Here is a 23,140-nt window from a genome sequence, read left to right on the forward strand (position 1 = left end):
CCTGCGGGGCTGTAATCAAGTTTTATTTCTACTTACGAAGGGTGTATTTAGAAAAACAAGTATTATGAGGGATTGGAATGAATAAATAACCAACATGTTTCTTTGTTCTCGTTGTCGGAACAATCCCTCTATAAATCGTGCTCTTTGGCAGCGGAGACGGAGTTGGCGGCCTCCTCCGACGAGTCGAACCATCTTTTACTCGCGTACTCCGACCGCTGCAATTTGCCTTGCTTGCCCTCCTCGTGGGATCGACAGCGGCATCTGAGAATTCCCCCAGCGAACCAACCCCAGCGGGAGTTTGATTCGGTATCGTCTCCCGTTTTGTTTATAGACTTTCCCTTTTGGAGTGATTTGGTCGTGGCCCGGCAAACTTTTCTCGGGTTGCTCGCCTTTACGATAAGAATATCGGGGGGTCAGCCCCGTTTTTGTTTTCTGGTTCCTTCTTGTTCTGCTTTATCGGAATCGATTGAAGGTGGAGCCGTGGAGGGCCTCTTTGTCTCTTCGGTGTGCGAAAAGAGCTCCACCTTGATCTCGGTTTATCGTATGTTTTCCTCTGTTGTCCATCGATAGGATGTAAAATTCCCATCTTGGTGTGTTTTAAGTGTCGATTCTGTGACGGCGCACGCATGTCTCTGAAGTTCTTCACGACTGTTTCTTTCCCCTCTCCGGGTTTTGTCGAGTGAGGAATCATCGTGGTTTTGGTGTTTCTTTTTCTTTGATTGGATTGGAAAATATTGGAATGGCTACTTAAAAAAGGAATCTTACTTGTTGTTTCGAGTTAGATTGTATCCCTAGGTAAGGATACAGATTGTGTTTTGATGCCGGAATCACTTTTCTGGTTTTGTATTGTGCTACCGGTATAGTATCTTACTCTTGTTTCTGAAAATTTTCTGTATTGGAAGCCTCACTAGGCTTCAACCAGAGGTGCTTTTATCTCTCTCTGTTTTGGCCTAGAGAATCAGCTTGTATAACTCTTCCATGCTCCATCATGTCAAACGAAATATCTCCTTTGCTCGATGGAGTTGGGGGCCTTTGGTCTTATGTCTGTTGCTAGCTTTTTTCTTCCCCTCCCTTTCCTGTGCTGCAATAGTTCTGTTCGGTGATAGTTCCACATATCGGAAGCCTTGCATCAGGAATACTGTGTATTGCAACAGAATAAGTCTGTAATCTTGAGCTGGAAATCTGATACATCTACTTGTTGATGCCCTTTGAGTTCTAAAACAATTGATTGGTCTAGATCACAGCTGTTTTTCCCCCACTCCCAGTTTGAAGTTCTCTTGAACTGTACCAATTTTGTTGATACAATCCAAATGGTTAACATAGTGAGGAGAAATTAAATGTGCATTCTTCACCAACTTGGAGAAAGTTTTCTCCTTCGTTGTTGGATGCAAAACTATCCAAAACTTTAATATACTTTGACCTTGGGATCCTTCTTGCAGTCCACGAAGATCATCATATACAAAACCAGTGGTGTTTGTGTGTATAAACAAAAATGCCCAACATGACATTTCTCATGAGATCATTGATGCCATTAGATTATCAAGAAATTCGTTAAATTGATATTTAAATGGCTTGTATAGTAAAGATGTTGTGAAATATTGTTTATATATAATCACTTCACAGATAGAAGTGGTTATTTCTTCTGTTCATAATTATGCTGATATGATGTTTTCACATTGTTTGAGTTTTCATCATGTTGTACCTTCCAACGTTTATTTAATGTATTTCTTAACATCGTTCTCTTATAGGTGAATGGTCTATTAGCAATGTATACATGGAAAGAAATGGAAACACGATCAGCTCTGCCAATGGGGAAGCTTAACATGGAGCAACTCAGTGATGCTAGAAGCTCTGGAGTTATGTCATCAACTCTACCTGTTAGACCAAACAACTCTGGAGAGAAGTTTCCTAAAATACCAGATTCCCAACTAGTTCTGATGGATAGGGAAATAAGAAGCAATCCTTTGCCTTCCGATTATACTCCTTTTGTCTCCGATGGTGGGAACGTTGGACCCTTGTTTTCATCACCTTCTGGACTTTCTTCAGATCTTCATTTTTCTTCAAGTCTCCCCCATGAGAGGCATACCAATGGTACTCCATTTGCTAATCAATTACTGAATGCTGGAGTTTCTTTGTCTTCAACCTATTCCTCAAATACTGGAATATTTCAAGTGCCAAATAATAATTTACCCAAAGATCCAACTGCAGTAACCTGGTGTCCAGAAACAGTTCAAGGCATCGGGAACAGTAAAATCAACGACAGCTTGATTGTGGTTTCCAATGATCTCAGTAAGCAAAATGACTGGTGGAGTGATATCATGAATGTAGATTGGAAGGATCTTCTTAATGACACAACTATTGCTGAATCTCAATCAAAGGTACTTGAATTATCTGCTGATACTTGTAACATAAGAAAAACATATTGGTTACTTCCCTCTCTTGTATTCTCCATTAGAATTGGCGTTTATTGCATCCAGTGTAGTTGGTTAAGTCATGCATGATCCTTGCCTGTTCTTTATCTTTTCTTTTCTATACAAGATAGTTATGTTTCTTCTTGAGCTATCTGATGTTTAACAGTCTAAGGCACTTTCTATTTGTACGATTTAGGTGCATAATCATCTTCTTTATGGTGCTAAATTTTCCCATACTCAGTGTGACTGTAATTTAATTGTTGAAAATTACAACTGGATTATGTGTTTTCCGATTTTTTATAGGTTGTCTGCCCAGCTGCTCAATCCTCTCCTGATATCTCAATGCACCAGCTGCAATCCCATCGATCTGTTCCATGTCATGCTGGTGAGGTTTGTTCTATCACTAGTCCAATGTCTGCTACCACTAGTACTGCAACCAAGCCACGCATGAGGTGGACTCCAGAGCTTCATGAACTATTCATAGATGCCGTCAACCAGCTTGGTGGTGGTGAAAGTAGGCTATCCTGGATGTTCTTTCTTTCTGTTCCTGCTGGATTGCTGATTTTTCAGTATTTACTCTTCATTGTTTTTCTACCTTCAGAAGCTACTCCTAAAGGTGTATTGAATATCATGAAAGTGGAAGGATTGACAATATGCCATGTGAAAAGTCATCTACAGGTCTAGAATTTGGTCTCCTTCTGGATATTAATTCACTTATACGGTATTTTTCTTATATCATTATTTATAGTTTTTTTTTCTTTTTGTTCCAGAAATACAGAACAGCTCGTTATATACCGGACTCGTCAGAAGGTCAGTCAACGTTGGTTATGAGTGGCGAGCCAAAATTTTGATGGATTTATATTGTTACAGTTCTTGAAGCATCCGTCCTAAGTTATTTCTTTATTTTCTGTTGATGCAAATACTCCTGGTAGATGTTCTCCTTAGTTTGTAATCTGGAATCTATTGCACTTGTATCTTTTTTATTATGCTGTGTTAATTCCTTAACTGAAATCTATTAGCTATGGTTATATGCTAAGGTAACTTTGTATGGTTTCTTTTATTTGAAAAATGTTATCTCTTGATGTATCAGGAATGTCAGAAAAGAGGATCACTCAGAGTGAGGAATTACCTTCATTAAATCTGAAGACGTGAGTAAACCTTTGCTAAATATAACTATATGTTGTCATCTTGCAAAGATTTACATAGCTTTTCTGGTGTTGAATGGTTCATTTTAAAGATGTAGATAATTGTCAGCTTCCAGAATCTATTTTCTGGTTGTATCAAAGGAAAGCTATGAGAGTATGTCTGCTAAAATTCTTTGTTGTTAATTCAGCACGCATCCTCCATTTTATCTCCAACATCTTGATGTTTAACCAGCAATAGAGCTAAGCATGTGATGTCCATTATTCTTAAAAAAGTGATTCTTTGCTTGATACTCTATTGGGTCCTGGGTTTATTTTAGTATTTAGTATTGAGTTAATTTTTCTTTCTTTCTAATCACTTATTTAGATGATAGGTCCTTTTTCTGATCTCGTGTTTCGTTAGCTACTATAATTCCGCATCCTATGTTTTCATTGTAAATAGGCTGTGAGATCCTTCAGTTAAATAATTGATCTCGCATTCCTTTTGGTTAACAGAGGCATTGATTTCACTGAAGCATTGAGACTCCAGATAGAAGTTCAGAAACGCCTGCATGAACAACTTGAGGTATGTTTTCGCAGTCAGAATAATAAGCATGCTTTAGGTAGTTTAAGTTTTGCTCTACTTGTAAATTGACTTCTGAATTTTCAAGTATATTAAATGAATTTGTTTTGGTAACTATAACAGAACTCCAGAGTTGTTTGTAATTTGGATCAGTGTTTTCTCGAATGCATGTTCCATAACTCAATCATGAATTTGTTGAGACAATCGAAGATAGTGTATCCTGGTTTCTAAAATTATTTACCTTTGCTTCCTGAAGCAATTGGGTTTTGTTTAGACAATTGAAGATAGAGTGTCTCATAATTTATTTCTCCCCTGCGGAAACCACCCTTTCTGATGTGTTTTGTGATATAATGCCTCGCTTTAGTGCTAATGCAGCTAATTGTCTCATTCTTGCACATATTTCTCTCCATTCATTTGCAGATTCAGAGAAGCATGCAACTGAGAATTGAGGAGCAAGCGAAACGCCTGCAAGTAATGATCGAGAAGCAACGTAAGTCAACCATGGAAAAGCAGCATGCTTCTTCCACTCCATTAGAACCAACTCCTCATTCTACTGCTGAGATCGAGCTCCCAGAAGGAGGAAATAGCTCCAGTAGTATACAAAGAACAGAGGACTCTAGGCAAGTGGGTAACAAGTGGAAGATGCCTGAACTCGAGACTTCCAATAAGAAGGGAACAGATGCCATCACCGGTTGCCCTTCAACATCCAAGCACATCAGAGTGAGCAATGAGGACGCATGAATGAATGCCAATATCAGCGTTAGTCTAACATAACAGTGTGGATGGCAAATTATCCAGAAGGTTATCTGTGAGGCGTCACCGACTCTTCTAGCAATCATCAAAAAGAGATCTCTGGTAGCATTTCCAGGTAACTCGTTACCTATCTAAGTCAGTAAACGATGAAATTATAGGGTGTAGAAATTGATCAAACGGCTGGAATGCTCAGTAAAAGAGACAGCCATGTATTGTGAAGACTGTAGTCCTTTGTGTAAGATGTATCGAAGTGTGAGTAGTGATCCGTCACGGTCAGGTCATTGTTTTTTCTGGGACAACAAAATCATAAAACATGTATACTACTTGTGGTTGTCAGTCTTTGATTGCCGCATTCTATCGTCCTTTGTCTCGCATCGTAATCTATGCCTACGTCCTCTGGCTCATCTCCGTCATTTGTTTGATCGTCGACCAGTTCCAGAGCAAGCGATACCCCGTCACCAGCGAGACCTACCTCGACCGCTTGCCCATGCAAACAAGAGGAGCACCAGTTCCCTAAGCTCCTGATGGGAGCAGAGGTTTAAGAGGTAGCAGACTAACTTAAGATTAAATGAAACATAATAAAATGAAATAACACAATTTCATCTGAGCACCAGTGGTCTAGTGGTAGAATAGTACCCTGCCACGGTACAGACCCGGGTTCGATTCCCGGCTGGTGCATCTTTTATTTTCCATTTTTAACTAATGAAATCAAACTAAACCAATAAAAATAAGTTGGCTCTTATTTTAATTGTGCTGGAAAACAAATTAAAATAAAATATTTTACTCTAATTTTGAAAGAAAAAAATGATTTAATTTTGAAAGACCTCATAAATACACAAAATAATTTATGGAAAAAAAAAATTTTCCATAAATTCTTAATTTGATAAAATTAAAGGCATGCAGCCAGTGATTACCCAAAGATTAGGACGAACGCAAGGATCAGTTGACCGCTCTGCACCTCAGTTGCCGGGTCAAACTGCAAGGAAACCGTCAACACGCCCCCATGCTTCGCTCACGTTCTTCCTCTTCTTCCTCCTTCCCCCCCAACTATAAAATAGTGCGGTTTCATCAACCATACCCACTCGGTTGTCTACCTTTCTTCTCTATTGTTTTCGACAGTAGTACTAAAGCAGCCAAGACGAGCAAGGGAAGTATGGGCATCATTTCTCTCACTGGAAGCATGTCCAAGTCCTTCCACCTTGCAGCATCCATGGCTAGATGCAACTCCCGGAGCCCAAGATTCCTTGCATTTGCCGCGACGAGGGGTTTGCAGGTTATAATGGTTTCGACACTGATATCATCAGTTTGTGATATCTGCACGGTTTGATGCATTGCCGCTGCTTGTTGTCGATCAGGGGAGTGCGGAAAGGGATGCTAAAGAGACTCACAAGAACATCAAGGACGCGAGTGGAGAGATCAAGAAGACAGCCGAGAACGTCAGGGAGAAAATTAATGCGGCTGCTGATCAGGTTTTAAATGGTCTCACCATATACTTCTCCGGAATGGCAATCTTGGAACGTACACAGACTCAGCTTCTTCCTCCTCTTAACAGGTGGTGGACAAAACAATCGAGGCAGCTGGTAATGTGATCGACTCAGTTCAGGGAGGAAGAGCAAAGGGAGTCTCGCAGAGTGCGTGGGGGTCGGCCAAAGAAACCATGCAGAAGATAAAGGACACAGTCGTAGGAAAGGCTCAAGAGTCGAAGCAGAGCATCAAGGACGGCGCAGAGAACACCAAGCGCGCCATGGACGCCAAACACTAGCACGGCTTTTATCTTTCTTCAGAGAGCACCGAGCAGTGTGCATGTTTCAATAACAATGTGTAAGGTCGTAGTTATTGCTGAGCCTCGTTTGCTCTGTCAATCTTGGCGAGCTCCATTTGTTCTCTGTTACTGAATTATGGATTGGAACCACTCAACTCCATTGGCATGAACTCATGAAATAAGTAGATAAGTCATGAATTTTCTTTTCTTTTCTTTTCTTGTCTTTTTATTTCTGACTTCTGATTAGGGTTGACATGATTTCATAGAACTCTTCTCGTCCTACTCATTGGAGTATCTGCTTTTTCCCCAGAGAACGCAATAGAGTCCCACAATTATGATGAATACCCCGATCAAGCTATGAGGAAAGAAAGAAAAATGATAACAGAGGAGTTAGTGTTGGATCACTAAATCTAAATGATATCAAGCATTGTTAATACTCTTTTGTGCCGATCCTTCACCTGCCAATATGAAGTCGTTCGGCGAAAATGAAGGCCGAGAGGAATCCTACGATCACCAGCTGCAGTGGGATGAATGTGGCGGCAAAGACCGGTCCCTTCTCACCAATACAATACGTCAGCAAGTAGTATGTGAGGCAAGAGATCACAGTTCCCTGCACAGAGTTTGATGGAAGTAAATTGCTGAATGATACTACTCTTTGGGCAGGGCAGACGGGAGAACATACGCAATAGATGATGGTGAGGAGCTGTAGGTTCCAATTCAGTCTCCATGATGCAGCATTCCTTTCGAAGACGAGTGCAACTGAAGAAGATTGCAGTGATGCAAAGAAGCAGATCATGGTGTTCAATGATAGTCTGGCTGGATAGACCTCACAGATGATCGCCTGAGATATATGCTCACTGGTTTCAGTCTGATGCACCTTCACTCTCATCAAGAACACATGAAATGACTTTATAATGTCTGCATTATCTTCTACCTTTCAGATAATTCAAGATGTGTTTCTATGCTGCTATGTCCTAAAGCGAGCGAGAGAGAGAGAGAGAGGTCCGTGACCTGAAGAATAAGCCATGCAGTGTATGCGATGTAGCTGGTTAGGATAAGAACAGAGCCTTTAAGCCAGTCTTCTTTGTGATGCACATCACCTTCGGCATGCATCTCAATCAAAGGTCTCTTGACAAAGCCTCCCAACAGAAAGCCTTTCCAGAATGTGAAAACTAGGGCACCACTGATGCAAAAGATGGTACCCACAATCCTTGCCCTCCCCTTGGCACTCCTCAAGCTGGCCTTCTCCATCCTGAAGAGACACCGCAGCACCCTTCCAGTCAACTTGCAGCTCATTACAGAATCTGAGTTCCAAGGGGCTTCAAAGTACTCTCTGTACTAACCTCAGGATAGCTGTCAATATGAAGGTGAGAGCTGGGATGACATTGCTCAAGGCACTGGCGACGGTAGGAGAAGTGTAATCCAGTCCGAGGTAGTACACATTTTGGTGAATAGTTATCCCAAACATTGCCAGAATGAAGACCTTCACGAGCAGAGGAAATGAGAGGGAGGGCCTCCGGTTCCTGCAACGAGCAAGTGATTCAGCAGATACAAGAAGATACATTGACGACATCAGAAAGTACTGCAGGCTGGTGTTTGAACCTCTCGAGAACATACGCGAGAGGAGCCAAGATGAGCAAAGCGATGAGATGCCGGTACACGACGAAGACGAGGAAGCTTAGTCCCTGCTCTAATGCAAGCTTGCAGAGGATGTTGGATCCTGCATATGCTAATTGGACCACAACAATGCCAAGGTAGGGAGCACAAGCTTTCGTGGATTTCATCTCTGTGCCAAATGGGTTACTCGCTGCGATTGTCTTCTTTGTAGAGTAAGAAAGCCCTGTTGGTGGAGTTCAGATTCAGTGGTGCAATAAGGCCACTATTGCTGAGCTCTCTTATATTGCTAAAGAGAGATGAAGTGGAATCAGGAATAGGATTCAAGTTCCATTGATGGAACGCGTACATGTTAGGCAGATCAGGATGAGATGATGTCGATAAGGCTCTCCTTGCAAGAACTAGCAACCTTTAATTCATAATGCTGGCAGTGACATTCCGGTTACAGCAGATGAACAACGTGAACACAGGAAAAGCTCCTCGGCATTAATGTGTCAATGATCCATGTTGAGTTGATGGAAGAGAATGCAGAAGAGAATGAACTATCGCTTACAGAACCACAAGAAGAAGATCATACAGAGCATGTGGCTGCTCCATCAAAAGTCCAATGGATCGACCCCGCATGAGTCTCACTTATGAAACCACATCCATATCTCATCAGCATCATGTCAACACAATGTGTCTCACATCCCTATGAAGTTAGCACATATGGATAATGAAGCTCATCCGACATCAAGACAGACACCGGCTTTGGATCTTGTTGTAATCTACCATCCACAATTGGATAACTGTCTTTGAGAAAAGATTAGTGCTACTTCTTCATTTCCAATCTGGATAAAGCAATCACCTACAGATCCAGTTGTTATCTCTAACTTCACTGCTGCGTTTGACATCACTTGCTTCAAACAGAGCCCCATATTTTGAATGGAAGCAATGCCCGTAAATGTTACTCCGGTTGGAGCTCTGTTCTTGAAATCTCTACCGAGAAGATGTGCAATTGTAATGTGGGTAATGGAAATTGCTGCAGCTCATGATGCCATCATTGTTTACTCTTAATATTCTTACCAATGATAGATGTCGATGGCTTAATTGTTAGGTGAGAATGAAACAGTGTCATGACACTGCCAACACCATTAACCCACTTCATCAACTGGAGAAAGAATTGGGAATACAGATGTTTCTGACTTGGCAATCGCATGTTAAATGAACTGATGCAAAGGGAAGAGACATGGAGAGAGCTCCTTCAATCAACAAATGTTTCAAGCACATCAACCATGTGAAATCATTTGTTGCAGGCAAGAACACCTGTGCCATGGCCCATTCTAAATCCAGGTTAAGGATTCCTCAGAAGAACCAAAGGTGATTATACTTTGCTCCCATTTGTGAGGTGATCAGAGAGAATCTTGAAAAGGGCAAGGTGCTGAGTTCTGAGCTCAATTGTAAGCCCACTTTGTGCAACGAGATATAGTGGACATTATATTCCAATTGTATTACTGCAAATGGCACCATTGATCCAATGGGTCGCTCTGATATATCCCATCAAATCCTCATGTACGATTCTCTGAGGCATCAAATATATGCTTCCTTTGTGTTGCCTTCCATCATTCTCTCTCTGTCTCTCTGTTTCTATAAATTCCTTCTTTCTGTTTCAGAACACATCAGTCGAAGCATCCTCAGAACATTAACTCTGCACATTTATCTTTTCTTCACTGCCTCTTGTTTATGTAATCCTTCTACTTTCTCTCTTCACCTGCGACTTGATATCTGTCAGTGTCCTTGAAGGGCATGAGATTCTCAAAACAATGGACCACAGCGGAGCAACTTATATTCTTTTATCCAGCATGCATGCAGCTTGGTGTTTCATTCTCCTCCACCATTCTTATGGGTACACCTCCCCCAACTCTTCATGGCACAAAGTATCTCCTTCCATGTCTCAGTGCCATATCACACTTGATTTATGGCAGATAAAACCGAGGCCGCTAGTTGCAGAAGAGAACCATTTGCTTTTGAAGCAACAGGATATGATCCCAACTTGCAACAAAGCTCAGATTGCCAATGTGCTCTTATCTAACACTTATCCTATAAAATGGTTATGATGAACAACATGATGACACGAAAAAAAAATATCATGCACAATTTTACAACAAGGAAAAGAGAAAGAGACTATAGATCTGTGATCAGTGATGCAGGTTTTGTCACCATTGCTGCCCACTGCATCCTGCAGCAACATACAGAGTGAATTGTTGTCATAAGCAGATCTTGATGATGCTCTGTTGATTGAGGAATCGAACATTCCTACAACCCACATGCAGATTGGGAATGCAAAAGGCATCGGGAATGATGTGACCATGATGTTTGATCTGAAATGGAAAGTGCAATAAATAAACATGCCTCTGAGTTATCAAAATCGCTGTTATTATTTTAGTGGTTGATTTACGACTGATCGAAGCCCAATGACTATATCAAATACATGCGATGTTTACATGATCACACATGCATGAACGTTGTCATCGTTGAAAAGCGCAAAAGCATGATCATCGACGATCATGGAGTAGGCGGGGTCAGGGAAGTATCCATGCACCGTCGAGGTGTATCCATGGCGGTAATAATTGTGGGTGGAGGAGAAGGTGGAGTCCTCCAGATACTGAAGCGCGAACGGGTAGTACTCGGCGTCGTAAGGGAACGGCCACAGCTCGGCCTTCCTCCCCGTGCGCCGCACCGCCTTGATCACCTTCCTCTCCTCCACGTAGCCCGTGACCGTCACCTTCTGCTTGTCCATGTCGATCTCCACTGTGTCCACCCCTGCGTCAGTAAGGCTTCCACTTAGCGGCATTTCTCCATTGATGACCACAGAGACGTGCAATCGAAGTCTGCTACCTCCTACCGTTTAGCTTGGAGATAGCTTTTCGTACTCTCCTTTCGCATCCTTCGCAGTCCATGTGAACCATCAGCTCCACGATCTTGTGACATGCGATGGATACAAGAGTACGTAGATGCAGGAAGCAGCCAAAAGACCGAGTAAGCATGAATTAAGACACTTACGGACAATGCATCGGACGTGGATGTCTTCTGCCGTCGAAAACTAAACATGGCTGGGAGGGTGGGAGCGTCGGGAGCAGGGAAAGGGCCGTATATAAAGAAAGAGGTGGCAGGATCTAATCACTTTTACCAAAAGATACATTGCTTTCGGAACATTAAATCCGTAAATAATGAAAAGATAATGACACAGGAATTCTTGGGACGGCTGAATCTATCATATCAGCATTAGCCCCACTTGCCATATACTTATATGGAGTAATCATCCGCGATGATGACCATAATTTGAGTTTAGTTTGGGTGCAAGTGTACGTGGAGATGGTAATAGGTGAAGAAACCCTATTGGCCAAATCTACGGCTGACATTTATTTTCCCATAATGCAACTAAGCCTCACACTTGCATGAATCTGATTCACTATTGATGGACCAATCTTATGCCAAAGTGAAGCCCACTTGTCGATCCAAGGTCAAGAAAAGAAAGTTTTGGCAATTGGAAGGAACTCTCTCTCTCTCTCTCTCTCTCTTCAAATTTGAAACATGAATCATTTTGGCTTTAATTTTTTATTTAAGCTAATATACTTTTGATACTGTGTTAATCCATTATTATATACAATACTAACAATGAATTTTGGATCTATCATAGATCTGAGTCCATATTAAACCTTTGGCTACAGCAGATAAATACGTGCTTGTTACACAACTTCCTTCACATATATGAACTGCTACAAGCACACCGTCCATGTGCACCAACATGACCATACATATATACCCAGATGTAGCGCTTATCATAATTACATGACGCTGCATGCGTTGACGTCGTCGTCGTTGAACAGGTTACTGATGGGGTCCTCCCCGCGCTGCGGCACCGGGATGTGGCCGTGGTTGTCGCCGTTGTAGCCGTGCCGCCAGTAGTTGTAGCTGTCGCGGAAGGACTCCTCGTCGTAGAAGTAGTCTTTTTGGCTCGTGAAGTAGAGCGGCAGGTCAGGGTTGGGCCAGAACTCGGCCTTCTTGCCGCTCCGGCGCACCTCCTTGAGCACCTTGTTCCGGTCGACGTACCCCATCACCGTCACCTTCTCCAGATCCAAATCCACCTCCACTGAGTCGATGCCTAAGAGAAGAGAAAAACGAAAAGGCTCTTTCTTTCACTGGTTTACTTACACGCGCTTAATAATGAATGAAATGTCGTGCGAAGAGTATTAATGATTTGAGGCTCGAGCTATTGATGTAAGTCACTACTATTGTAATGATTTCAGTCACCTCTAAGCTTTTGGAGAGCGTGTTTGACAATCCTCTCGCAACCTGTGCAACACATCCTCACTTTTAGCTCCACTGTCTGCGAGGATGAAAAGAGTAGATAAAGCAAACAACACAAGTGAACAGTGCCGAAGAACATGCTAAAGTAAGTGGGTTACTACGATTCCTAACTTTCAGCCCAGGAGAAGAAATGTTGCAGGTCTAGTAAACCGTGCATCCTTTTGATTGAATTCTCTCGGAGAAAGCTTATTGATTCTGTGCTAACACAGAGGGACAAAGATTTTTCCCTTGAAACTAAACAAAATAGCGGGGAAGCAAAGGATGAAAGCCAACCTGCAAAGAAAGAGGCCTTCCCTTGGTGATCCTCATATTGATCATGTTATTGTCTTCAGTGTGGTAGTGGGTGTTGCTGCTGCTGTTGCTGGTGTTGTAGAAGTAACTTCTGTAATTGTAACTCCTGTGGCCGTCACCGCCGGAGAAAATTGTGGAGAGCAAAGAGCTTAAGACTCTTCCCATGGCTCACAGGATTTGCAGAACTAATTGGAAGTGGGATGGGATAGAGTTAGTAGCATGCAGACAGCACGATATAGTTCCGCCAAGGCATCGCTTCCCTACATCATATACTATTATATCTGCTAAGATTCCAGTGGTTTCCTCTAGCGGCCTTCTTTCCTGCTGCCGGACCGTGATACTGTGCTCGTTCTTCAGTGCTTATTTTCTTTGGAATAATTTATCCTTTGTGCAGGGAATGATATCTTGGTGTCGAAGGCTTTCTCCCCTTATTAATGCACGAATCAAGGGTCAAGAGCCCCCACAGGAGGACATGGCAGACGCCTAGCAGAGAGAAGGAGAATGGATTAGGTGAAGTCAAGTGCTGGAGCTTGCAAAGGGAAGAACAATATTCTTAAACCTGCTTTTTCGTTTTCAATCTTTTTCGGACACCATCAGACTTATGCCTTCTGCCTGGAAGCAAACTGACAGGTAATTCCAGGCATTACCCACTCGTCCTCATTTTTAGTAAGCTTATATAGCGCATTGTAATGGAGAATAAGCTCCACTACTGTCATCACAAGAACCATATGTCCTGTCTACTGAGGAATCAGTAGCTTCAGCAGAAAACGAGGCCTTGGATCTGCACTCCACATGATCTACTTCTAAATTGCCTGTCTTTGGAACTAGATTCTATTCCAACCAAAATTTAAAGATAATAAACATATATAATAAAAAGATAAGGAATTGCTGTACTGCATATTAATTGTATCTTATGTTAAGAATGGAGGACACTTCAGCAGAAACAAAGCTGATGCTCAAGCAGCTAATCTTTATTTGTGTGCTAGGGATAATAAATGATTCAGTGCCTTGGTTACTAATTCATGGATCTTTAACAATTAGTTGTTTGACCAAAGACATCAACTTTATCTGCAAGGAATATGATTTCCCTGTGCATAATTATGATCAGTAATCATTATGGCTGTGGTGACAAAAGGACACCTAATTGCTTTTCCCTATAGAACAAATATATATAGGAGTGCCACATATCAGCTTATCATTGATGTATTGGAATTCTGAGGAAGAGAGCCTACTAATTGGAGCTTTTGATGCTCTAAATTGGCCCTTCCTCCAAAGCCATACACAATGGAAGCAACTGCAAAGCTAAAGAGTTGAGGAAAGGAGCTTTTGATGCTCTAAAGCCAATGGTTTGGCTTTCTATATTACTTACTATTCTATAAAATGCAGCTCCATTTGTTCAGCAAAATATTGGAAGAAACAGATTCCAAGCTTCCTCTTGAATCCTCCTACGAAAATACATGATTTCCTATTGGTTGGGAAGCACAAACAATATCGCATTGTGCTTCGTCAACTGCGTGTTGTGATGGTTTCCACTTACGCAAGATTTGGTGCAGATGATTAATAGATAATCAAATTATCTATTTACCTACTTATGCTTATCTAAACTTGATTAATAGATAATTTGATCCAAATTAAGTGGGTTAGACAACCGTGAGCATACTTTTCCCTTTGACGACGACGATGGTGATCATCAACACAAATTTTGACGCGTTCATATCCTTTAAACCTACCTCTCCGTTTCTCCCGGTCTAATTGCGTAACCGAAATGAGTGGAGGAGCCATGTCGATCCATTCCGCTAAAGAAGCCGTGTTTGGACTCGCCTGTGGCGGCTCCCCACCACCGCCCTCCTCGATCGCGTCGCCCCGGTCGCACGATGGGTGGGCCCCGTCGTCCTCCGGCGCCGCAATCTCGCCAACGCGCTCGGCTCCCTGATCTTGGATCTGAGCGACCGGAGCGGGCGCGGAAGGCGATTGGATCGGAGACCGTGCTGGATGATTCATCTCTTTCTTCCTATGGAGGTAAAGCTTGCCTTCATCCCCAATCTAAGAATAATTCCCTACCTTCTTCTTATCAATACTAGTTTTCCGATTGCATCAGTGAGGTTTATGATCGAATCTCTTCGATTAAAGTTGCTAATTTAGTGCCTGTATTAATAATTTTAGATGATCCGCCAAGGACATAGAATCTCCGTCCCATTGCCTGTAGAACACATGGGCTTGATTGATCAAGCCCGCATAGCCAATGGGCCAACTTATCACAATTCAGTCGATAACAGTTTCAAATAGGGTTAAAGAAATAGAGATTTTGGTCCTTTTTTTTATGATGACTGATCGAGCCTTAAATAAATGCATTATTATAAAAGGAATTTTCGACCCAGCTAAAGCTAGGCATACTATTTAGGTTGTTTTGTGTCATGGAGAATTTTGTTGGATGTATCCTAAGATAATTCTCTATGTCAGCTCTAAGATTTCATATTGATTTCATGTAAGTCCTTGAAAGAACCTCGGATGTGGTATGATCAAGAACAAAGGAAAACCTAAATAGGACTCCCTGTCCATCATATCTAACCTCATAATAACTATGCTTTATGGTAGATATGGATGTGGAATTCACTGATGCGTTAACATTATCAAGAAAAATCTTACTTTTATTTTTGAATGTCCCTTTCTTACCATGGAACAGCACTCCGCATGTAAGAAGTTATTAGTTTTTGATATACTAATTGTAGAATTGAGATTCTTGAAGAATGAGATGCCGTACACAATAATTTCAGCCGAATGTTAGCCACTTTGACATCACGTGATTGCCATAGTAGTGCAAAATTCACAGCAATTTACTATGCTCATAGATGGAATCACTGGAAGACAAGAGCCCCAGCAACAGCTTGCAGAAACCGCAGCTTTTCAACCTCTCTCTCTGTCTCTCTGAGCGCAGAAGGCAACCTAACAGCTAAGTCTCAGCTGTTTTGCCAGGGTTTTAGGGGGGTGTAGGGTGTGCAACTGCACTTCATGCCTGGACCTCTCCACCGGGCATGCAGAAACTATTTCGGTGTGTTCAAATAAAAGAGGAGTAAATGAGAGAGGGGCCAGATAGAGGATGGAGTGAGGATGTTCTCTCTGCAACGTTGTGTTGCTTAGATCTGTAGACATGCTAGCACATGATGATGCTGCTATACACTAGCATGCATACACAAGACAATAGGGCTCATCTGAATAAGTGATGACTGAGGGATGGAGGTATGAGTCAGCTATGCAGGTCCCGCATGAGCCAACCTTCTTCTTCAAAGCCATAATGACTCATAACACATCTTCAGTGATCATAACATTGACACCCAGAAGAGTCACTGTGAGTTTGGTGGCCAGTCTCAGTGACATGGGAGAGGTTGGGGACATTCCAAGTGGCACGACTCACATGGTAGCATCGTTTATGATATGGATATGCCCCATCTGGTGCCTCCTTTTTCCCAATATCAGGATAACTGTACCTCTACTGCTAAGTCAGTCCACATCTATAGGTAAAGATAATAAAATAATGGTGGCATTTCAGGATGTTTCATTGCAAAAGCATACCTCAATCTGGCTTTGAACTACTGGTCCATGCACACACACACACACACACACACACACGTTGTATAGCTCATACAGGATAGAAACTAAGCACGAAGACAGCAACATTGGTCAGCTGCCTACCTCGCAAGGTGAACGCTGCACGCACTGTATCATTTTGCTGGCTCCTTCAGTTGTCACATTCAGCAAATGGACCCCCTCTGATGATCAGTAATGGTAGTGTCATCAAGTGGACCTTCACAAAGAAATCTGATCTATATATGTATATCTGCATACTCCAATCTGACGGTTTATGTTATGCTCTGATCAGTGTATCACAATGACAGGTCTCTCCATCTTTGGCAGTGGGGATGTTTCATGGCTTCTGGTTTGCTGTTGTAGGGAACCATGCAATGGATAAGGTAAGAATTCCTTTTGAGCTATCTACATGAAGTGACCATCAGTTTGCAGTTAATAATAGTGTAATAGATCATATTTGCACTGGAGCATATTAATGATACTAGTAAAATAAAGAATTATCAATTGTTAAAATTTTAAACTTTTCCTGATCATTCTGGAAGATTAAGCTTATAGACGACAAATATAATGCATTTGTAGTCTAGTATCTGTTCCCCTCAAGTTAGTGTGAGCTAGCAGTGCTGTAATTGAGGGGAGTGTCTTTGCTGAACCCCTAGGTGTTGACTTGAAATGATTATAGATGAACTGCGCATGTCTTTACATATACCCGCATTAGGATGCAAGTGTATTTGTGAACATTGAGTGCTTAGAACATCAATTGCAACTATTCTCTATGAACTTTCATGTTGTTTTGGTTGTGTAAGATCTTCTAATGAGAAGTTTTTTTGGCTACAAAAAACCTCCTTTTTTTGTTTTGTACGAAAGAAAATGTCTAAGAAAATACTTTATATGCTTCCAGAAAAAGTTAGCATTTATTGTTTAGATTTATTGTCAAAAAGCAAAAAGAAAATCTCCAATTTACTTCTTACAATTATTGCTAAACAACTTTTTCAGACTATAAAGCAAGATTTGGTTTTCGTACAGTCAAATACATAGACAGTACGATATTTGCACAGATGACATGAATATTAAATAGCCATTAAAATCACTATAGAGCTACAGAACCATAAGGAAAGGAATTTTGGCTGTCAGTGCTCAACTTGTCACACTTGGCTCTTTAAAGGGAACATATCTGTGTGGTTGTTATTCATCTGCGTGTCCTATGCCCTGCGTGCTGGGAGTAACTCTGGCATACCAAAGTTGAAGGGCTCTCTTTTGTTCTTCTTACATCCGCCAATACGCATGTAAACTCATTTTAGAAGTTCAAGTAGAATAAACATAATGCATGAATAGAATTGCAGCTGATTTTATATACTGAATCATGAAGCCACTAAAATTTAACATTAAACGAGGGGTTAAGCCCCATGAGCAACTTCCTACCCTCTTTAATAGCTAATAAGTTGCTTCTTCGTCTGAATGCATTGATAACTATCTTCCACAAACTGAGATGATGTGTGTGTTTACCTGATGATGATTTGTTCATCTGTGTCAACTCTTTGGAAGTGACATAGGAGCTGATTGCAGGTGTTTAAAATATGCTGCCATGGGGAGAAGATATGAGATTCAAGTAGGCTAATGGACTGATGTGGCCAATTCTGAGCGCCATGCTTCGATGGCAGACATGCTTCTTGATGCATATTATAAGTTTTTTTCTTTTTAAAAAAAATCAAGTAAAAGGAAGGAGGGACTTGGTCCATTATATTTTATTCAAAGAACACAGTACACAAGTACACAAAGAATAGTCTGAAACATGAAAACGAGAAGAGAAGGATGACAAGAGGTAAGACATCAACCATGTCACCCAAAGATGCAATCAGAGTTTAGGCATGCTGGTTTCTCTCTCTCTCTATCTCTCTCTCTCTCTCTCTCTCTCTGCAGGCTGTCTTCGTCGGTGAGTCCATGGAAGGAGATGGTGGGAAGATGGACTGAGAACTCAAAAGTGCAGTCACTCGTGAAGAATGAATGGGTATCGGACTTGCAGGTATCCTTGCTCGAGGACATGGAACCATTCAACCAAGGCAAAGTTTACTGCTTTGAAGTAGCACACTGGTAGTTGTGCAGGAAAAGGGCAGTGGTAAGTCATATGGTCTGTAGCTTGGAGAGGACCACAGGGATGGGGGGGGGCGGCGAGGTGGTGGCGGTGTCTGTGAGGTCTGGCTCAGCATCAATTAACAGTTGGTGACAGGTAGTAAGGGAGCATCAACCAATATTGGACCTGTCGTAGGGGAATTAAATTATTAAACTATAGATAACAGGCGTCAGATGTACAACACTGCTGCAAGCCGTTGATGCTTTGTCACTGCAACACGATACACAACACGTCAGATAGAGTGACCTTTTTTTTCGTGTTAAAAGAATAATAAAAAAACATTATTTATAGCTTTTCTTTCTTTTTTTTTTCATTAGACCTTCAGATCATAAACTTAGAAAATAGCACGAGGATTCAATTTATTTTGGTATACATGAATCGTTCATTCATCAAACGTGTTTATATCGTAGTTGGGCAAATGTGCTGGAAATCCAAAAGCCCTCCAACTGTGGCACCGAGTGGTGACATGAATCAGCCTTTCCCACCTCCCTGAATTCCCTCGTCCGCCCCTCTTTAGGTCTACACTTCAGTTGGTACATGTTGTGATACTCTTCAAATTTGATTTGATGAGCGTCGAGTAGCATGGGAATATGGTGATATAGATTTTTATGTGTGTTAAGGTTATTCTCGATTGCACGACCAATCAGATTCAACAAAGCAATTGCATGTGTTTAGAATCATATATGCAATTGAAGGATTATTTAAGATACATACGAAATAAAAATACCAATATATTTGCATGAAGATTGAGATTGAAATATATCTCTTGAGAGAAAAGATAGAAGTACTTAACCACAAAAGTTGTATTAGGTTGTTCTTGCCTTTTGATCCGGTGGTTAATTCTAAAAAAATTCTAATAAAAAGTATTTCATATCTTACTTGTACGGAAGAGTATAATGGTAAAGTTATTCTTTATCTAATTTCGAAAATGAATAATCATGGTCATATGATTAGGGATTTTTGGTTATTATCAATACAGAGAAAAGTCGGAGTTCAAGGTGGATGCTAAAATTAATGCTGTTTGATGTGGATGTCAAACACTATTGACCCATTTATGATTATTAATTTAAAAAATATAATGAATCGATAAACAACTCAATTTACATAACGTAAATCCAAATGAGAAATGAACATCCACAAATATCAACAAAATATCGAAATATGAAATAGATTCAAGATTCCAACTCAACACAAACATAAAAGCTTAAACAGTCAGATTTTCTCGAATTATGGAAAGAGAAAAAAAAAATAAAGAAACGCTCTACGGTATCTATTCATGGAGAGTGAGATTTTTGGAACCACCAAAAACAAAAAAAAAATCTATGCTACAGGAAATCATATCACTGTCACAGCCTCTTCTTTGCCTACCTCCATTAGATGTTCTCCATGTGTAGCCCATGACAAGCAAAACCAAAAAAGACGTCCCAATAGTGACCATCAGAAGAGATACCATTCACATTTGTAATTGACAAAATCTTTCCACAGTGTGTGTGTGTGTGTGTCTCTCTCTCTCTCTCTCTCCAATTTCTTCTTCTTCTGAGTCACACTGGCAAATCAGGCTCAGAACAGTTTATTCTACAACTGGCTGTATGGGAGAGTCTACCCCATTATGTATATATATATATATAGATATATAAGGACATGCTCACATGTGCTCAATTAGATGGCTTATGGTTTATCTCCTCCATTACTTTATGGAGCGGCTGCCATCGGTCTCCCTTTCTCTTATAACGTAGCTATCTTCTTTCAATTCTTCTCTGACCGAAACCAGTGGTGAAGCTGTACCCAATTCTTTCTCTGGAAGCCGTTCCTGTATAACCAGAATCTGGCGATGTACAGGTGATGAGTCGGTAGCAGTACCACCACCGGCGGTCTTCTGAGACTTCAATCCATCAGATGGAATTCACGCATGGAATAAGAGATAGGCTTTCGACCACTGATCGGCGAGAAGAGCAAGTCGAGGTCTCCACACACCTCCCTTTCATCCCTTCCTATCCTTTGCCGTCATCCTCGTCGACCGCTTTCCGGTGGCATGATGATTCTTCGGGCGCCGGCGATTGTGCTTCTACGGAGAAGGAGCACATGTTCTACAAGGTCGTGACGCCCAGCGACGTCGGCAAGCTGAACCGGCTGGTGATCCCGAAGCAGCACGCGGAGAAGTACTTCCCGCTGGACACGTCGGCTAACGAGAAAGGGCTGCTGCTGAGCTTCGAGGACCGGACGGGGAAGCCGTGGCGCTTCCGCTACTCCTACTGGAGCAGCAGCCAGAGCTACGTCATGACCAAGGGCTGGAGTCGCTTCGTCAAGGAGAAGGGCCTCCAAGCCGGGGACACCATCTCCTTCGGCCGTGGCGTCGGCGATGCGGGACGCCACCGCCTTTTCATCGACTGGAAACGACGACCTGAGAACCGCGACCCACCCCGGATTCCACTTCCTGAGCTATCCTTTGCGAGATCGGCCGGGCCATGGAGCGGCCGGCTCCTCGTCCCACCGGAGGCCGGGTGCGGCCACACCTGGCAGGGCCACATGTACCCTGCCGCGAGCTTGGGTACGGGCGGCGGGCAGTGTCTGTACTACAGTTTGCCGGCGGCTAGGCCACCGCAGATGGAGGTGCAACACGCAGGCCGCAGTGGATTCCCCATGGTTCTCGGATCGCCATTGCCCCTCGTTCGCAACCAGCCGGCCGTCAAGCGAGTTCGGCTCTTCGGCGTGACTCTGGATTGCCCCGAATCCGGAGGCGGTGTCAATTACGACGGCCACAGTCACTCCGTCCGCGTGCCGCAGTTGCATCCTGGGGCTGCGCTTCCGCTCCTCCAATCTCCGGGTACGGCCGGCGAGTCAACGCCGTCAGGCTCATCATCGGTGTACAAGAAACAACACTCACAACCGGATCTTTAAAGAAGAAGGATACGATCGTAGGGGACAAATATACAATGAATTGAACGTGAGGAAGTACTTAAAGTTGCCTTTTCTTGTTTCTTTCCGTTCTCGACTTCCTGATTTCTTTGGTTGAAGGGGTTGGAATAATTTGCATCCATCCAAATTATTCTTTACTCGCTCTCATTCGCGGCCTTCTCTTGCAATTGTAACTAATAACATGGATTCAGAGAACTCTATCTAAGCCCTACATGTAATAAACAGCGGTAGTATGAGATTTTGCTTCTTGTTTCCTCAAACCTTTTCTTGGTCTTGATTAATCTGTATCATCGTACCATTTGACCTTAGTTTGTTCCGGATGCTCCTTCTCCAGCTACACCTTCTTCAAATACATCAGCAGGCGGCCGGAGAAGATACAGGTCAGATCTAGATCCCACACCATCCCTTCTTGTTTCTTGGTCCTACCGATTCATCTTTGCCCGCTGTATGTCAAATTTTCTACATCTTTTTGTGAAGAAACAGCATCAGTATTTCTTTAAGGTGGTGGGGAAAGAGAGGACCAAGTACTGTGTCTTCATGTAGTTCATTAAGATCATCAGATGTAAGCCAGGCTTTGTCTCTGCCGCATATGAATTGGTTTTGATTGCACCTGGCTCTGCATGAGATACCCGTCATCAATTTGGCTGAAGGATGTCTTGTTCGATTACAGGTTTAATTGTTTGGCTTTCTGGTCACTAACCAAATAGAAAAACTATTGATTTAGGAGGGGGGATAAAGGAAGAGAAATCAGAGAGAACAACAATCATCTGCCATGGAATTCTTACCATGAAAAATCATCTTGCCTAAGCATTATGGTTCTCCCTTCTCTCATCTCCATGATTCACTGAGCACATAGGTTGCCATTTCTTGGTCCTGTTTCTTTATTCTTTGCAGATCACTAGAGGAAGTTATGCAGATTCTTTCAAGAAGCAAGATTGACTCCATTCTTGACAGGTACATTTACATTAGGAATACTCCCTCCCCCTCATAGCCTCAGTGCATTCTTCAAACACTGTGCTATATCCTTGTATAGGTGGTAATTAAGCTCTTTCAAACATAGAAATTGCACTTTAGAGAAAATGATATGTTTTTTTTTATTCCTCTTAATAGCTCATTTTCATTCAAGTTCAATCTAGCTATACATTATAATAGTAGAGTTGTAGTGGCTCATCATACATCAATCATTTCTTTGATGAAGCAGCATGTATACCTTGATGATTATGGAACATTAACTAATATTTCCTGGACTGTGGTGATGCATACAACATGTTATGTTTTTGTTCTTAACTAAAATTACTGATTCCTTGTAACAATTAGGATGTGAAAAGAGGACAGTGGTATGTTTTTCATGTTCATATCCACTGTTTGTTCATAAACTGGATTTAATGTTGCAACTTTACATTGTTTATTCTCTTGGAAATATTGAATTCAATTAGGACGCGTTTAGAGGCTGCTAAGATAGCATCATGACAAATGAAATAGATCAGTGCAACACATATAATTACTCAGAATTATATGTATTTGTAAATGTGCATAAATACAATTAAATTATGACATTACACTTGAATGATAGTTGCATAAAACAATGCACTTGGTGAGTATCTGATTCCAAGGAAATAAATATTC

The 23,140-nt window shown here is 41.8% G+C and overlaps 6 protein-coding genes, 1 long non-coding RNA gene and 1 other non-coding gene across 16 annotated transcripts; 5 read left to right on the top strand and 3 right to left on the bottom strand.

Annotated features, from left to right (window-relative positions):
• Window positions 1-153: 153 nt before the first annotated feature.
• Window positions 154-5,204, top strand: LOC135582699 (protein PHOSPHATE STARVATION RESPONSE 2-like). 7 transcript variants are annotated; one of them, XM_065138813.1, is made up of 9 exons: window positions 174-306; window positions 1,749-2,091; window positions 2,197-2,378; window positions 2,715-2,925; window positions 3,013-3,089; window positions 3,182-3,221; window positions 3,502-3,559; window positions 4,049-4,118; window positions 4,536-5,084. In XM_065138813.1, the coding sequence occupies exons 2-9, from the start codon at window positions 1,767-1,769 to the stop codon at window positions 4,854-4,856; spliced, it is 1,284 nt and encodes a 427-aa protein (XP_064994885.1). In that variant the 5' UTR covers window positions 174-306; window positions 1,749-1,766; the 3' UTR covers window positions 4,857-5,084. The 7 variants fall into 7 exon arrangements, with proteins under 7 accessions (XP_064994888.1, XP_064994885.1, XP_064994886.1 ...); XM_065138814.1 differs by having other exon boundaries at window positions 2,209-2,378; XM_065138815.1 differs by lacking the exon at window positions 174-306 and adding an exon at window positions 461-541 and having other exon boundaries at window positions 2,209-2,378; window positions 4,536-5,204.
• Window positions 5,205-5,475: 271 nt separating this feature from the next.
• TRNAG-GCC (transfer RNA glycine (anticodon GCC)) lies at window positions 5,476-5,546 on the top strand. The gene has a single exon. It is a non-coding gene; the product is annotated as a tRNA-Gly (tRNA).
• A 333-nt stretch (window positions 5,547-5,879) lies between these two features.
• Window positions 5,880-6,740, top strand: LOC135631059 (uncharacterized protein At4g13230-like). Its single transcript, XM_065138447.1, has 3 exons — window positions 5,880-6,141; window positions 6,224-6,337; window positions 6,421-6,740. The coding sequence occupies exons 1-3, from the start codon at window positions 6,022-6,024 to the stop codon at window positions 6,628-6,630; spliced, it is 444 nt and encodes a 147-aa protein (XP_064994519.1). The 5' UTR covers window positions 5,880-6,021; the 3' UTR covers window positions 6,631-6,740.
• Window positions 6,741-6,817: 77 nt separating this feature from the next.
• Window positions 6,818-8,473, bottom strand: LOC135582702 (WAT1-related protein At5g07050-like). 2 transcript variants are annotated; one of them, XM_065138446.1, is made up of 6 exons: window positions 8,248-8,473; window positions 7,974-8,153; window positions 7,642-7,882; window positions 7,313-7,471; window positions 7,089-7,240; window positions 6,818-6,985 (listed from the first exon to the last, which is right to left on the bottom strand). In XM_065138446.1, the coding sequence occupies exons 1-6, from the start codon at window positions 8,412-8,414 to the stop codon at window positions 6,910-6,912; spliced, it is 975 nt and encodes a 324-aa protein (XP_064994518.1). In that variant the 5' UTR covers window positions 8,415-8,473; the 3' UTR covers window positions 6,818-6,909. The 2 variants fall into 2 exon arrangements, with proteins under 2 accessions (XP_064994518.1, XP_064994517.1); XM_065138445.1 differs by having other exon boundaries at window positions 8,233-8,473.
• Window positions 8,474-10,642: 2,169 nt separating this feature from the next.
• On the bottom strand, window positions 10,643-11,344 carry LOC135631127 (heavy metal-associated isoprenylated plant protein 45-like). 2 transcript variants are annotated; one of them, XM_065138558.1, is made up of 3 exons: window positions 11,287-11,344; window positions 11,129-11,204; window positions 10,643-11,046 (listed from the first exon to the last, which is right to left on the bottom strand). In XM_065138558.1, the coding sequence occupies exons 1-3, from the start codon at window positions 11,332-11,334 to the stop codon at window positions 10,724-10,726; spliced, it is 447 nt and encodes a 148-aa protein (XP_064994630.1). In that variant the 5' UTR covers window positions 11,335-11,344; the 3' UTR covers window positions 10,643-10,723. The 2 variants fall into 2 exon arrangements, with proteins under 2 accessions (XP_064994630.1, XP_064994628.1); XM_065138556.1 differs by having other exon boundaries at window positions 11,129-11,344.
• Window positions 11,345-11,958: 614 nt separating this feature from the next.
• On the bottom strand, window positions 11,959-13,264 carry LOC135630836 (heavy metal-associated isoprenylated plant protein 44-like). The gene is made up of 3 exons (XM_065138068.1): window positions 12,868-13,264; window positions 12,538-12,613; window positions 11,959-12,388 (listed from the first exon to the last, which is right to left on the bottom strand). Exons 1-3 carry the CDS (start codon window positions 13,048-13,050, stop codon window positions 12,072-12,074), a joined length of 576 nt encoding a protein of 191 aa, XP_064994140.1. The 5' UTR covers window positions 13,051-13,264; the 3' UTR covers window positions 11,959-12,071.
• Window positions 13,265-14,641: 1,377 nt separating this feature from the next.
• LOC103975885 (uncharacterized) lies at window positions 14,642-18,886 on the top strand. The gene is made up of 4 exons (XR_010494166.1): window positions 14,642-14,904; window positions 16,779-16,853; window positions 18,034-18,289; window positions 18,388-18,886. It is a non-coding gene; the product is annotated as an uncharacterized LOC103975885 (long non-coding RNA).
• A 1,395-nt stretch (window positions 18,887-20,281) lies between these two features.
• LOC135631475 (B3 domain-containing protein Os02g0683500-like) lies at window positions 20,282-21,774 on the top strand. The gene has a single exon (XM_065139185.1). It carries the CDS (start codon window positions 20,495-20,497, stop codon window positions 21,494-21,496), a length of 1,002 nt encoding a protein of 333 aa, XP_064995257.1. The 5' UTR covers window positions 20,282-20,494; the 3' UTR covers window positions 21,497-21,774.
• The last annotated feature ends 1,366 nt before the right edge of the window (window positions 21,775-23,140 follow it).

This window comes from Musa acuminata, chromosome BXJ3-2, assembly GCF_036884655.1.
Source record: "Musa acuminata AAA Group cultivar baxijiao chromosome BXJ3-2, Cavendish_Baxijiao_AAA, whole genome shotgun sequence".
NCBI lineage: Eukaryota > Viridiplantae > Streptophyta > Magnoliopsida > Zingiberales > Musaceae > Musa > Musa acuminata.